The 13,609-nt window shown below is 36.3% G+C and overlaps 1 protein-coding gene across 1 annotated transcript in view; it reads left to right on the top strand.

Annotated features, from left to right (window-relative positions):
- MYCBP2 (MYC binding protein 2) overlaps nucleotides 1-13,609 on the top strand; it is a 265,188-nt gene that overhangs the window by 169,097 nt on the left and 82,482 nt on the right. The window contains exons 45-48 of the mRNA XM_068984559.1: nucleotides 2,498-2,670; nucleotides 5,326-5,470; nucleotides 9,246-9,461; nucleotides 13,024-13,079. Of these exons, the coding sequence (XP_068840660.1) occupies nucleotides 2,498-2,670; nucleotides 5,326-5,470; nucleotides 9,246-9,461; nucleotides 13,024-13,079 (590 nt within the window). The remainder of the gene's footprint in view (nucleotides 1-2,497; nucleotides 2,671-5,325; nucleotides 5,471-9,245; nucleotides 9,462-13,023; nucleotides 13,080-13,609) is intronic.

Raw genomic sequence — 13,609 nt, 5'->3', positions numbered from 1 at the left:
TATTGTCCTCAATAATTATAAGGATAAACTTTGTACATTAATTTTAAGCCAAATTTTCACTCAAATCCACCTTGTTTTTCTTGAGCATAGCACTCATTCGTTGAGTATTTCATCCTACAATTGGCAGTTATAAAGATAAATAACTCATAATTGCTCCCCTTGATGGAATCAACCCCTGTATGAGCCCTTACTGAACTGCACGGTGGGTGTTGACTCTGGAGTGAGATGTAAGCCCCGCTGGAGGAAGAAGAGCTACCAAGTGCCAAGGGCCCAGAGGAGGGTTTTGTCCAGTGGTGGACATTTAAATTAGATCTTGGAAGAAGTTTTATTTACCAGTTAGAAAAAAGATGTTAGTAATAGTAATTGAAATAATATCTATAGAGGAACTTTATAGTTTACCATATACTGTACTGATGTGCACAATCGTGGCTGACTCTGTGACCCCATGGACTGTAGCCCACCAGGCTCCTCTGTCTGTGGAATTTTCCAGGCAGGAATACTAGAGTGGGTTGCCATTTCCTTCTCCAGTAGTTTGCCATATCGTTGACATTATCTGTCTATTTCTGCAGTTACACTTTGAAATCACTATTTTCTCTTGTATCTGACAATTATATCAGTTCAGAGAAGTTTTGATTTATTAAGAATTCAGCTAACTGGGGGATCGAGACTGGTATCCAGGTCTTCTGATACTTACAGTTAGTGGTTTACATGTTATTTATTTTCTGAAATGATTACAGCAGTAATAATAAAAACAAACATTTATGATTTTTAACTTTATCAGTTACTATTCCAAACAGTTTTATATTTTAAAATCATTTAGTCCTTACAACAGTCCTATGAAGTAGGAATTCTAACTATAGATAAAGAAACTGAGATACAAACAACTTAAATAACTGGCTCAGAATTACACAGCTGGTGAGCAGCTGGTCTAGAGTTTGACCTTTGGCAATTTGGTGACAAAGTTCATGATCTTGATCACTGTGCTCTAATTGTAGGGAGCCATGGTGTCCTCAATAATGTTAAGAAACTTATGTTTTTTAAAATCCCACCAGCTTTTGTTTTTCCTTTTAGAAAAGTTAAATCTCTGTATCTTAAGATACAAAAATAAAAGTTAATTAAAAAAATGTTTAATGAACATGCTATGTGTCATATAGCATTCTAGCTAAGGAAATCCATCAAGTAGCTCATCATCCCAGGTATTATGGCTTATAGAATGTTATTTAGGCCAGATGTGAGGAGATCTTTATTGTGCTTCTGTAAAGAAAAAGGTGATGTCCCAAATTACACACCTTTTTGGCATGTAAGGTAGTCATTGTGATGGTCTAACATACATTAAACACCCATTGCTTGTTAGGCAGATGGTGAGCATTTAAATGTGTTGTGTGTATATACTTAGTTGCATAGTCATGCCAATTCTTTGCAACCTCATGGACTGCAGCCCACCAGGCTCCTCTGTTCATGGAATTTTCCAGGCAAGAATACTGGAGCAGATTGCCGTTTCTTCCTCCAGGAATCTTCCTGATGCAGGGATCGAACCTACACCTCTTTGCATCTCCTGCATTGGCAGGCAGATTCTTTACCACTGCGTCACCTAGGAATCCCCATTTTAATGAGTTATTTAAATTGTATAATAACTACAAGAGATCGTTTGATCACCAGTTTATACCTTTCACTGATTCAGGAGTGGTCTGTAACTTGTTAGCTCAAGAGGACATAGCAATAACTTGTCCAAAGTCTGAATTTTAACTTGTCTGTTTGTTATTAAAGATTAGGATTTTGAAATTGTGTGGTTCATAAAAGCAGAAGTTACTGTTGTAGAAATTGAAAGAACTGGAAATATAATAGTTTTCCATGAAAAATATTTTGTTTTGAAATTTATTATACAGTCATTAAGATTTTTCTAGAGTTTTAGCACTTACAGCAAGTCTTTCTAAAATGTTAGGCGTGCTTCTCATCTAGTTGAGAGCTAAAATTTCTGTTTCATCTGCCCTTTTTCCTTAACTTTAATAAGCCTTACACAGGCTAATGCAGTGTATGTGCAGCCACAGTCAGGCTTCCATCAACTTTTTGCCTGAGTCAAGACCTTGGTACCCACCTGCCCAAGAGCACAGACACAGCCTGCCCAAGAGAACCACCAGTAATGGAGACACAGAAAGTGGGCAACCTCTGCAGCTGTCTTCAGAGGGGAGCCCTGGTCCCGACACACGGGGATGTGACACATGCAGGAAAACGTGGAGAGCCTGGGTAGGGGGAGATGCAGCGTTAGCTCTAACCTGCAACACTCAGATAAATCGCTTCCTTTTGTGAGCGGAATGAAACTGGAAGTATTACCCCGAGTGTTTCCCTGCTGGAAGTTTTCTACTGTACAGAGTACAGGGACGTGAGGAGAAAACGATTTCCCCAAAAAAGGCCTATCTAAAATTGGGTGCAAATGCAAAACAATCATGTGATATAAGTTTTATATTATAAAATATAAATGTTCTCTTTTACCCAACAGGTGTGCAAAACCCATTCTGGTATTCTTGGAAAGGGTTTAGCTCTTTCTCATTCACCAACTATATTGGAGGCACTAGAAGGAAACTTACCACTTCAAATCCAGAGCAATGAACAGTCCTTTCTGGACGATTTTATCGCTTGTGTTCCAGGATCAAGTGGTGGAAGACTTGCGAGGTAATGCACTCTTAAGTCCTACAGTGATTTTCCTGCGGGGCTTACCTTAGTTTTCATTTCTGAAGAGAAAGGAGAGGAGTCATTAGGATGTTACAGTGCTACCTAAAATAATGTAGTTTATGTGTTTTGGACTCTCTGAAATATAAAGTAGTAGTTAATATTTCAGTATATTTTTAAAATATATAATAATTGTTAAAAATATATAGACTACATGGTAAAATAGAGAAGTCTGGAATTTGATGGTAATATTTAATATCTATACTACTAAATTTGTCACTATATTTGTCTTAATATGAGGATTTTTTTCCAAATCTACAGTTAATGCAGATATAAATTAAGAATTTAAATCAGGTAATTTAAGATTATAGAGTTCTCATTTATTTTGTTGCTGTTTGCTTTTTTTGAAGGTGAACAAATATGCTGACTTGAGTAATTTCACTAGGAAATATGCCTCAGAGAGTAAAGAATCCACCTGCAATGTGGGAGACCTGGATTTGATCCCTGGGTTGGGAAGATCCCCAGAGGAGGGCTTGGCAACCCACTCCAGTATTCTTGCCTGGAGAATCACATGGACCAGAGGAGCCTGGCAGGCTAGTCCATGGGGTCGCAAAGAGCCGGACAAAACTGAGTGACTAAGTACACAGCACACACTACTAGTAAATACAGAAATATGACCCTCTTTCTGGCTTTAATTTTAAAAATACAGAGATTACTCTTTAGTTTTTAAAAACTAAAGTGGTGATTGGAGAAAAATAGAAAACATCTTTTAAGTCAGCCTCACTGCCTTCTTCATGGACCTTTTCATGTAGTATACATCACAATTTACTCCTCAGTCATCTCACAGGACCACTTGAATGCAGATCATGCAAAGAATTCACACATGGATATCACAAAAAAGCGAATTTGCATGGAAGGAATGGTAGTGAAGGAAAATCGTTACTAAGCTGTGTAAAGAGAAGGTGGTGTATTTCTAACCTTCTGCTCCCCAACAAGCAAAATGTCACTTCTGTTTCTGCTTTGACAGAAATGCTGCTCTTTCCCAGGTCTTCAGGTTGGCAATTAGGCAGACCTTCCCTAAGTAGGGATTCCCTGGTGGGGCTCAAAGGCTAAAGCGTCTACCTGCAATGCAGGAGACCTGGGTTCAATCCCTGGGTCAGGAAGATCCGCTGGAGAAGGAAATGGCAACCCACTCCAGTACTCTTGCTTGGAAAATTCCATGGACAGAGAATCCTGGTAGACTACAGTCCATGGGATCTCAAAGAGTCAGACATGACTGAGCGACTTCACTTTCACTTTCCTTAAGTAGTGTTATTTGGGACTTCTAAGAATATACAACCTAAATTCATTTTCTTGGTTATTTTAAATCAGCCATAGTTAAAATTTCACACTTTCTGATTTTACAGTTGTTTCTGTTTTATTTGTAATCATCAAAAATCTCATATGCTTTAGCATATTGGAAGGTTGTTGAATCACGACTCCAGGATTCTTGGCCCCCGGAGGAGAAGAATTCAGTCCGGGGCCAGAGACAAGGCTTGATTGCTCAGAGCTTTTGTGTAATAAAGTTTTATTAAAGTATAAAGGACATAGAGAAAGCTTCTGACATAGACATCAGAAGGGGGCAGAAAGAGTACCCCCTTGTTAGTGTTAGCAATGAAGTTATATGCTCTCCAAAGAATCCAAAGAATGTCTGGAGGTTGTAAAGACCTCACCAGACCTACTCCCATACTTTACATTTTAAGATAACAGAATTAGCCAGAAGGTTTAATCCAGAGACTGTCCTCAGGCAGGATACATTATTATTATATAATCCTAAGGAATGTAGAGAAGGAAAAAAAAAAGTTTGTCCTTTCTTCCTCCTTGAGAATTCCAGACTCCTCTCTCCTTGGGAACCCCTAGACTTATCAACCTGCCTAGGAAATGACTCTCTCAATATTTGTTTAATGAATTTGTCATTAATAATTTCCGAGGAAGTTATTAATACTTGTGATCCTTATTGTGCCTGCATACTAAGTCATTTCAGTCGTGTCTGACTCTTTGCAACCATATGGACCGTAGCCCACCAGGCCTCTCTGTCTATGGGGATTCCCCAGGCAAGAATACTAGAGTGGGTTGCCATACCCTCCTCTAAGGGATCTTCCTGACCCAGGGATCGAACACTATCTCTTAGGTCTCCTGCATTGGCCAGTAGGTTCTTTACCACTGGCACCATCTGGGAAGCCCATGGTCCTTATTACTGAGTTGGAAATGATAATCCTTTTAGCACTTCGTTTAGTATGCTGCTGCTGCTGCTGCTAAGTCACTTCAGTCGTGTCTGACTCTGCAACCCCATAGACGGCAGCCTACCAGGCTCCTCTGTCCCTGGGATTCTCCAGGCAAGAACACTGGAGTGGGTTGCCATTTCCTTCTCCAATGCATGAAAGTGAAAAGTGAAAGTGAAGTCGCTCAGTTGTGTCTGACCCTCAGCGACCTCATGGACTGCAGCCTTCCAGGCTCCTCCGTCCATGGGATTTTCCAGGCAAGAGTGCTGGAGTGGGGTGCCATTGGCTTCTCCTTTGTTTAGTATAGTTTTATTCGTCTGGCCTAGTTTCATTTTAATCACTTAAGATATTGATGAATGTTTGGTTTTTTGTTTACTTGTTTTTTCATTCCTGTTAGGTGGCTTCAGCCAGATTCCTATGCTGATCCTCAGAAAACATCTTTGATTCTGAATAAGGATGATATTCGGTGTGGTTGGCCTACCACCATCACGGTGCAAACGAAAGACCAGTATGGGGATGTGGTACACGTTCCCAACATGAAGGTAATTGTATTGGGATTAAATTAATAGACATCTAGGCACTGACTATTGTAACTCATAAAATTTTAGAAATGACAAGAGCTTAGAGTCTTATTTGCAGTGCGCTCCTTACTTATATGCAGTGAAGGAAGCTGAAACATTTTTAAATGATTTGTTCACATTAATCAGTACTCGATTATGCAAGTTATATACTTTTTGGGTTTTGCTTCACATACGCTGGATGCTATGGTGATTCAAAGGGACGATAAGAAAGTGTCCATAAAAAGAGTGCTAAGCACAAAGAGGGAAGACCATCATATATTAGTCATTGAATAAATAAATGAAAGAATACATTTAAAAATTTTATGTATGTCTTTAAAAGACTTAAATATGTTTTACATTTGGTACTACTGAAGCAACTAAAATATAATATTGATACTTATTAAATAAATCAGAAATACCTAAATTTGGATTGTAAAAGAATGAGGAATGGAACTAGTTCTGTGCTATACTGAAGAATATAGTTCTCTGAATACTTCTTCCCTGAGACATTAGTTAATAATGACACTTTAGAGCATATTATAATAAAGGCATAAAATTAAGTCCTCTATGTTATATATTAATTAAATATCTTATTTAAAGCTTTTATTAGATTTCTGGAAACAGTGAATATCGAACAAAAGTTTTTATAGGCAATCCCCAGTTACGCCGGCCCTTCAAAGTTGTGTTTGCAAAGTGATTAGGTTATTTGGAGTTGATTAAGCCTGAGATCTTTTTTGCTCACAGAGAAGCTGATTTTACCTCAATATACTAGCACTTTTTCAACTAGTTGGTACATTATTTCATTTGTACCATGGAGAAGCACAATACCACTTACTTGATTCACAGTTAAAAAAAAAAAAGAGGACAATAGTTTATATGTCTTAAGACCAGTCAGTAAAACTGTAATGAAAAACATTTGGCCCTGATACTAAAGAAAATTCTGGCTTTACTAGTGGCTTTCAGTGTTTTGGCCATGACCCAAACAAACATATATAGGATGGAAGAGTATGTACTCTTTTAATTACATACAGTATACATAATACATATCCATACAGTAATGCTTCACTCTTACATTTTTTCTTCTGCTTACCTTTTTAAAGAAGATCATACCCCATCAAAGTGTTTTCATGCTAAGAATTACTCTTTAGAATGTAAAAAGCGTCACAAATTGTAAGAAAAAAATGGAGTAGAGAATAACGTAATTCTGATAGTGATAACAAAAAATGACTTTACCTGAGGACAGAATTTTTATCCCAATACAGTATGCTTTAATATGTTGAAGGATTTTGTGTATTCATTGGTGAATTTCTCATTTCAAAGTGTATTTGTGAATTGTTAAATCCCGTCTTTAAGCCCACAGTAAGTCCCTTATTCATGTGACTGTATTGTAGTTACCATTTTCCAAGTCAGCATAACATTTCATTTCTTTCATCCTTACTATTGTGCTTATGGTAGATCTTTCGTTGCATTTTCTTATGTTTCCTCCTTTGCACCTTTTACTGTCTCTTGCTGCATTTTAGTATCTGGGCTGTTTACATCTCACATTTCAGAGTCAGACTTTATGGTTTATCTTTTTTGTTCTCCTCTTTGGGTTCTTTTTTAGCCACGTGATCTCTCTCTCTCTCCCCCTTTTCCTTTTTTGTTTATTTGTGTTTGTGTTTGTCTGTGCTGTGTGGTTTATGGGATATTACGTCCCAGGTTCAGGGATTGAACCCAGGCCCATGGCAGTGAAAGCACTGATTCTTAACCACTGGACCACCGGGAATTCCATCTCTCTCTTTCATTACTTCTCTTCTTTTTTTTGCCTGTATAATCTGCTTCTTGAGGACAAGAATCCTGAAGCCTCTTAATATACTCAGATTCATATCAGATATATCTGTAACATAGAAAGCGTATTCTAGGAAACTCCAATAAATACTATTTAGGAAAAGTGATTTGCATACTTATTGATATTAGATTTATTGATACCACATTATCATATTAGCTGAAAACAAAATTAATTCAGCATGTTTCATTTTCAGCCTGTTAGTTCATGAAGTTTTCAGGACATTTTAGACTTATCAGAAACTCCTGAAGTATCCTAATAGAGTAACAATCAATTATTTGGAACATAAAAGTTGGTTTACAGATAATATATTTGAGATCCAAAATGCTTTTTTAAAATAGCAACTGTTACTGATATTTTTTTAACTTATAAAAATGATTACTCCAAAGAAATTGTGCTTAGTAAAAAGAGAAAATTGCATAGGAAATAAAAGAATAACAAATTTTATGAAGAAGCACAGTTTATAAAAGAAAGCAGAATGGTTATCATTTTTTAATCTCAGTACGCATAAAGTATGAAATTATTTATTGATTTATTTCAAGGTTGGTGGTATATAGGCAGATGTACTTCTACTTTTAATTTACTGAGGGAAAATACAGTTGTTTAAAGAAATATTAAATCAAAATAATATATATGAAAATAGTAGCTATAATTTAAAATCAAATTCTTAAAATTTGGAAGCATTTACTTTTTTTTTCCTTTGTTACATTTAAGTTTAAAGCTTTTAATGGTGGCAGTGTATATGAGCTGAACAATTTTACTATTTATTTTTAAACTTCTGTGTTTTAAAAAAGTCAGATGGGTTTTTAATATTTCCAGAGCATGATGTCAATCCAAATACTGATTTCTTGTAACTCCAACGAAGGATTGTGGTTATTTAGTGAAACATGTATGCTACCTGCACTTTATGTAGACAGTGAGAGTCTCAAAACTACTAACTCCACAGAATGACACTGATAAGAACAATCCACGTTCCTGGGATGTCTCTCAATTGCTTAAGTAATATTGTCAGTTTCATTTATGCGTTTCTTTCTATTTCTGTGAAGATCCTCTTGTTGAATTACCTGTTCTTGCCAGCCACAGTAGTATCTGAAGAGAAGAGAAGAAACTTTGGGTGACCCTCAAAATGATGAAGAGCTAAAATGGTCTTTAAATCATTGGTAACTTTGTGGTTACCTAGGTTCCAAGTGTTTTTTGCCAGTGCATAGCAAATAACAATGTAATATTTTGTTATAATTGTTGGAAGGTACTTCTGAGTATTGTTTATGAGGCAGTTTGTGCTTTCAGTGTTTTAACATGCCTTAGGAAGTTTGTTCTATGCATCTCTGTAGTAAAGCAGATAAAAAATACCCCATTTTATCACTGAAGAAACTGAGTTGGAAAGTTTAATAGATTGCTTGGCCCTCATTGTTCATGTTGGTGACAGAACCACCTAATAGTACTCTTTCTGCAAAGTAAATAAACATCTTTAAGTTTTAGGTATAAAATTTGCTCTATTATCTGTTAATTTGTAAGACATCTGTCAGGGGAGTACTTTTTCTTTGCAGAACAATATAGCTAAAGTTGAGTTTAGTGCTTTAAAATATGTGAAGATTACTGGAAAGTAATTCCAGCAAGAATGTAGATACCTTTTAGTAGCCTTTCCTAGATGTTACTAATGGTGGCACATGTTTTTATTTTGTTTTGATATTTGTGATTATTTATTCCCCCAAACAAAGCCTCTCTTTTGCACTGTGTTCAGGATCCCTGTTGAGATGCATTCCTCACAATCATTTGGCACTGTTAAATAGTCTTTAAAAGGAAAGCCCGAGAAGGACAAGTGGTAACGTAAAACTTACAGAATTGCCAGTTTAAAGTTGTTAATTGCTTATTTTGATGTGTCACGGACAGTTATATAATAATGGCATTTGGTTTTTTAAATATCTCATTTAGGTGGAAGTGAAAGCCGTTCCTGTTTCTCAGAAAAAAACATCTTTACAACAAGAGCAAGTAAAGAAACCTCAGAGGATTCCTGGTAGTCCTGCAGTACCGCCTGCATCTTCTAATACTGACATGACCTTTGGCGGACTAGCATCCCCAAAGCTGGATGTTTCGTATGAACCCATGATAGTGAAGGAGGCTCGATATATTGCCATAACAATGATGAAGGTAATTCATTTTACCTCCCAGGAAAATTTTATTTTTTACCATTCATTTATGTAGCAAACATTTCAGTTCCTGTGAAAATGCTTGTGTATTTTCAAATTACCATTATTCCTCGGACACAGCCCGTCAGGACTCTGAGCTTATTATTGAGGCCCTCTTCAGCTTTGGGTTCTTCCAAATGTTAGGCTTATCTCTTTGAGTTTCTTCCCTCTTTGAGCTTGAGGCTTTTAGACAGATTTTTTAAAATTTTTGTCTAGTTTTTTTAGTTAATCTTTAGAGGCCAGTGTTAATCTAGATTATCAAGATGGTCATTATTTGAAATCAGAGATAGGAATTATGCTATTTTCAGAGAGCAGTGTGAGCCGTTGTAGGCTCTCATTTGGAAGAATGACACAATTTTTGGTTTTATAAAGATTATGGTAGAATATGGAGAATGTGATTGGGTGGGTAATCAAGAGGCTTGGTTTGGTTTAAGTCTGTTTAGGAGACTGCTGACTTAATCTGGTGAGATATGCTCATCCCTTGGACTAGTGAGTTGTCAGTCAGTATAGATTCAGGAGATTTTTAGGAAAGAGGAAGGAAATAAAACCCGAAGTTCACAATTTGAGCTTGAGTAGTAAGAGTGATAATATTGGAGAAGGGGCAGTTTTTGGTTGAGGAGGGTAATAGATTCAGCGTTGGATGTGGTTTTAGATACCTCTGAAATATCCATCTGAAGATAGATGAAAAGAAGCTGAAACTACAAACCTGACGTGATGACAGTCTTACCTCATGAAAAGAATTGGAGAATCATCAGTACTTGGATTACTCATAAATTATGAAAGTAGGAGATGTCTATCTAAAATGGTGAAAATAGAGAAGTTCCAGGACAGGGTCCTGAGGAACATCAGTAGTGATGATGCTCAAACTTCTGTCCACATCAGAATCACCAGGAGCACTTACTTAGAAAGGAGATTTTCCTATCATCTGAACATGTAGATTCAGTAGGTCTAAAAAGAGGTTCCAAAATTTATATATATAAAACAAATATGCAGAATGATTCATATTCAAAAGCTACGCTTTGAGAAATGTTGATTTACTAGGTTAAAAAAAAATGGAGAAGGGAAACAAAAATGTTGGCAAGAATACCAGCCAAAGGGCTAGTATAAACTAGGACATTGATTTTTACCTTTGGCCCTTTTACCACTGCGGTGCATATGGTGACTCATTTAATTCTCATAACAACCCTATACATCACTGGTTTTTATTCCCATTTTACATATGTGGAAACCGAAGCATAGAGAGGTTGAGTAAGTTGTCAAAGGGCGCCTAAATGCCAGGTAGTCGGTTCCAGATTTTATCTCCTAACTACTTCCTCAGCTGCCTTATGCCATGGCTTGTAAGTCACAGAAAGCATATTAAGGAGGATTAATGATGTTTTGCTGCAGAAATGAAGTTCTGAAACGGATCTAGCAGCGATCTTGACAGGAGCAGCTTTAGAGACATAGTTGGTTAATTAAATTGCAGTGAAGAGAAGGTGAAAATAGTTATCAATCTAGGGGGTGAGATGGGAAGGGAGATCGGAGGGATGTTCAAGAGGGAGGGGACATATGTATACCTATTGCTGATTCATGTTGGGATTTACCAGAAAACAACAAAATTCTGTAAAGCAATTATCCTTCAATTAAAAATAAATAAAAATTTTAAAAAGAGGTGAGAATAGCTAAAGACAAAATGAGTGTACAGTAGTCTTTCAAGATGTTTGGTTATAAAAAGAGACAGAGGAACTAGAATTGAGATAAGGCTTTAGAGTCTTGAGATTGAATATAGAAAGACATCTTTTAGTACTGATGAGGAGACGTTTGAGAAGGGACAGTGAAGATACTCCAAGAGATAAAAATAGTTCTGTAGCTTTGTGGAGGGATTGGCTGTAAATAAGAACTATTACCTCTTACACTGTACCAGGAGAGGGAAAATAAAATAATCAGTTGCTAATAAGTTTATAGGTTGTGTGGCCATAGAACTATTTATGATAGCAATTATATGTCTTAGATTGGAGATGGGAGTGATGAATCTTAGGATCAGGATTTTGAAACAAAGGGAAAAAAATGAAGTAGTTATTGTACAGAATGAGGAGAAAGTGATCAGAAAAGATTTATCAGCCCTCCTTGGAGAATCAGTTGAAACTGAAGATCCTGTATTAGCAATGCAGTATGAGTCTTATGAACATGAAAAAAAAATGATCATAATCGTTTAGATTGAGTCGGCATGGATGTTGTCCCAGATAATTCAACAAGCAAACAGTGACTGAGAAGGAAGTTGAGCATCTGGTGGTTAAAGAAAGGTCAGTGGAATCCAGCTCATTTGGAAGGAAACTAAAAGTAGATTCAGAGAGAGAACTCTGGGGAGGTGAGAAGGACCAGAAGCCTTAAGAGTAGAAGTGGTTAGGAGTTGCAGAGGCAGAAAACTGAGCAAGTAGTGTCACAGGTTCGTGACTGTCAGTGCAAGTGACTAAAAGTGGAAGTTGAGATGATTGAGGTTGAAGAAATAAAGGGACTGAAAATCTAATAGTTTTGACTGTTAAAGAATTTGAAGCTAAACATTCTCATTCAACTTTTCTTTAAAGATTTTAACTTCTTGTCTCCTTACCTCTCTAGGCATTCTTTTAGTTTCCTGGTAGCCTACTTGTTTGTATAATTTCTTTTGAAAATCTAGTTACCAGGACTGAATTCAGTATTCTAGGAATGTTCTGAGAGGCCCAGGATAGGGAAGTTACAGAATACCATTCCCAAACTGTCTCTTTGAGATGTTAATTCTTGTTTCAGGAAAGGGGATTTTCTTATATCAAACATTTGCAGATAACTGTGTATATTCCCTTTTCTACATGAACAAGGGTTTCTCTAAGATACATATCTAGAAGTAGAATTGCTGGATTGTAGAACATACTTGTCTTCACCTCTATTAAATATTGCAAAAATTTATAGGCCCATGAGCTGTGTGTCAAAATGTAAGATGCTTCATGTTCTCACCAGCATTTGGTTCTCACCAACACAGTTTGATGACTGTGATATGATTATCTTGTTTTCATTTTCATTTCCTTGATTCCTGGTTCAGTTGAGTAACTTTTTAAGTGTTTATTGGCCTTTCAGATTTCCTCTTCAGTGACTTGACTTACTTACCTTTCTGTTGTGTTGTTTCTCTCTTTTGTATTAATTTGTTCTCTATGTATTATGGCTTTATATCCAATTTTGGTTAAATGAATCACAAATCTCTTTCAGGTGAAGGCTGATCTTTGCCATTTCTTTATGGTGTCCTTGTTTTGGAGAAATTTAAAATTTTAATGTGCTCAAGACATATTATCCTTTTTTTCTTCTGAATTTGTTGATGTTTTGTTTGTTACATGTAAGTCTTTAACACACCTAGAATTTGTTTTTGTAGATGGTGTAATGTAGGTAATTGAGTTTTTTTCTTTTTCTCCTATATGGATAACCAGTTGTCTCAGTACCATTTATTGAGTGTTCTGTCACTGCATTAGTTAAGAATGTTTCTAATGATTTTGTGATTCTTGATGCTTTCTTTCTTAAAGGTTTATGAAAATTACTCATTTGAAGAACTGCGTTTTGCATCACCAACTCCTAAGAGGTGAGGATCATTTCCTCGAAGCTTAGCCAAGACATGTCAGCTGCTTACGACTAAAATCACCATGCGTTCCAACTTTCTTGTCTATTAAGGAAATATTTTATAGCATTTTAAAATTCCCAGTAGAGATTTACTACAGGTTTTATAATGTGTAGATTTGCAGGAAGCATGTATTTATATTGAACTGTAAATACTGCCAATATGTTATAATACCGAGGTAATATAGAAATAACTAGTATCTAAAAGTATATAAATTGGCTTGTTTTTTCTGTTTTTATTTCCTTCTCTCCATCACCTAATGAAGTGGCAGAGTGATTTTAATATATGTTGCACTTGTTATGAAACTTAGCTATGAGAACTCTGTTTTTGAGCTCTGAGTAATTCTGTTAACTCCAAATTGAAGCATGTTTTTTGGCCGACTGTTTTATTTGCTCATTAGGGGATATTCCCAGGGCAACAGGAAACACCAGTTTGAAATTCAGAAGAAGAGAAATAAATTTTTGATCATCTTTATAGATATGGTATTTAAAATT

This window comes from Capricornis sumatraensis, chromosome 12 (genome assembly GCF_032405125.1).
Source record: "Capricornis sumatraensis isolate serow.1 chromosome 12, serow.2, whole genome shotgun sequence".
Taxonomy (NCBI): Eukaryota; Metazoa; Chordata; class Mammalia; order Artiodactyla; family Bovidae; genus Capricornis; species Capricornis sumatraensis.
The sequence above is the reverse complement of the archived record's forward strand: the minus strand, read 5'-3'. Positions and strand labels throughout refer to the sequence as shown.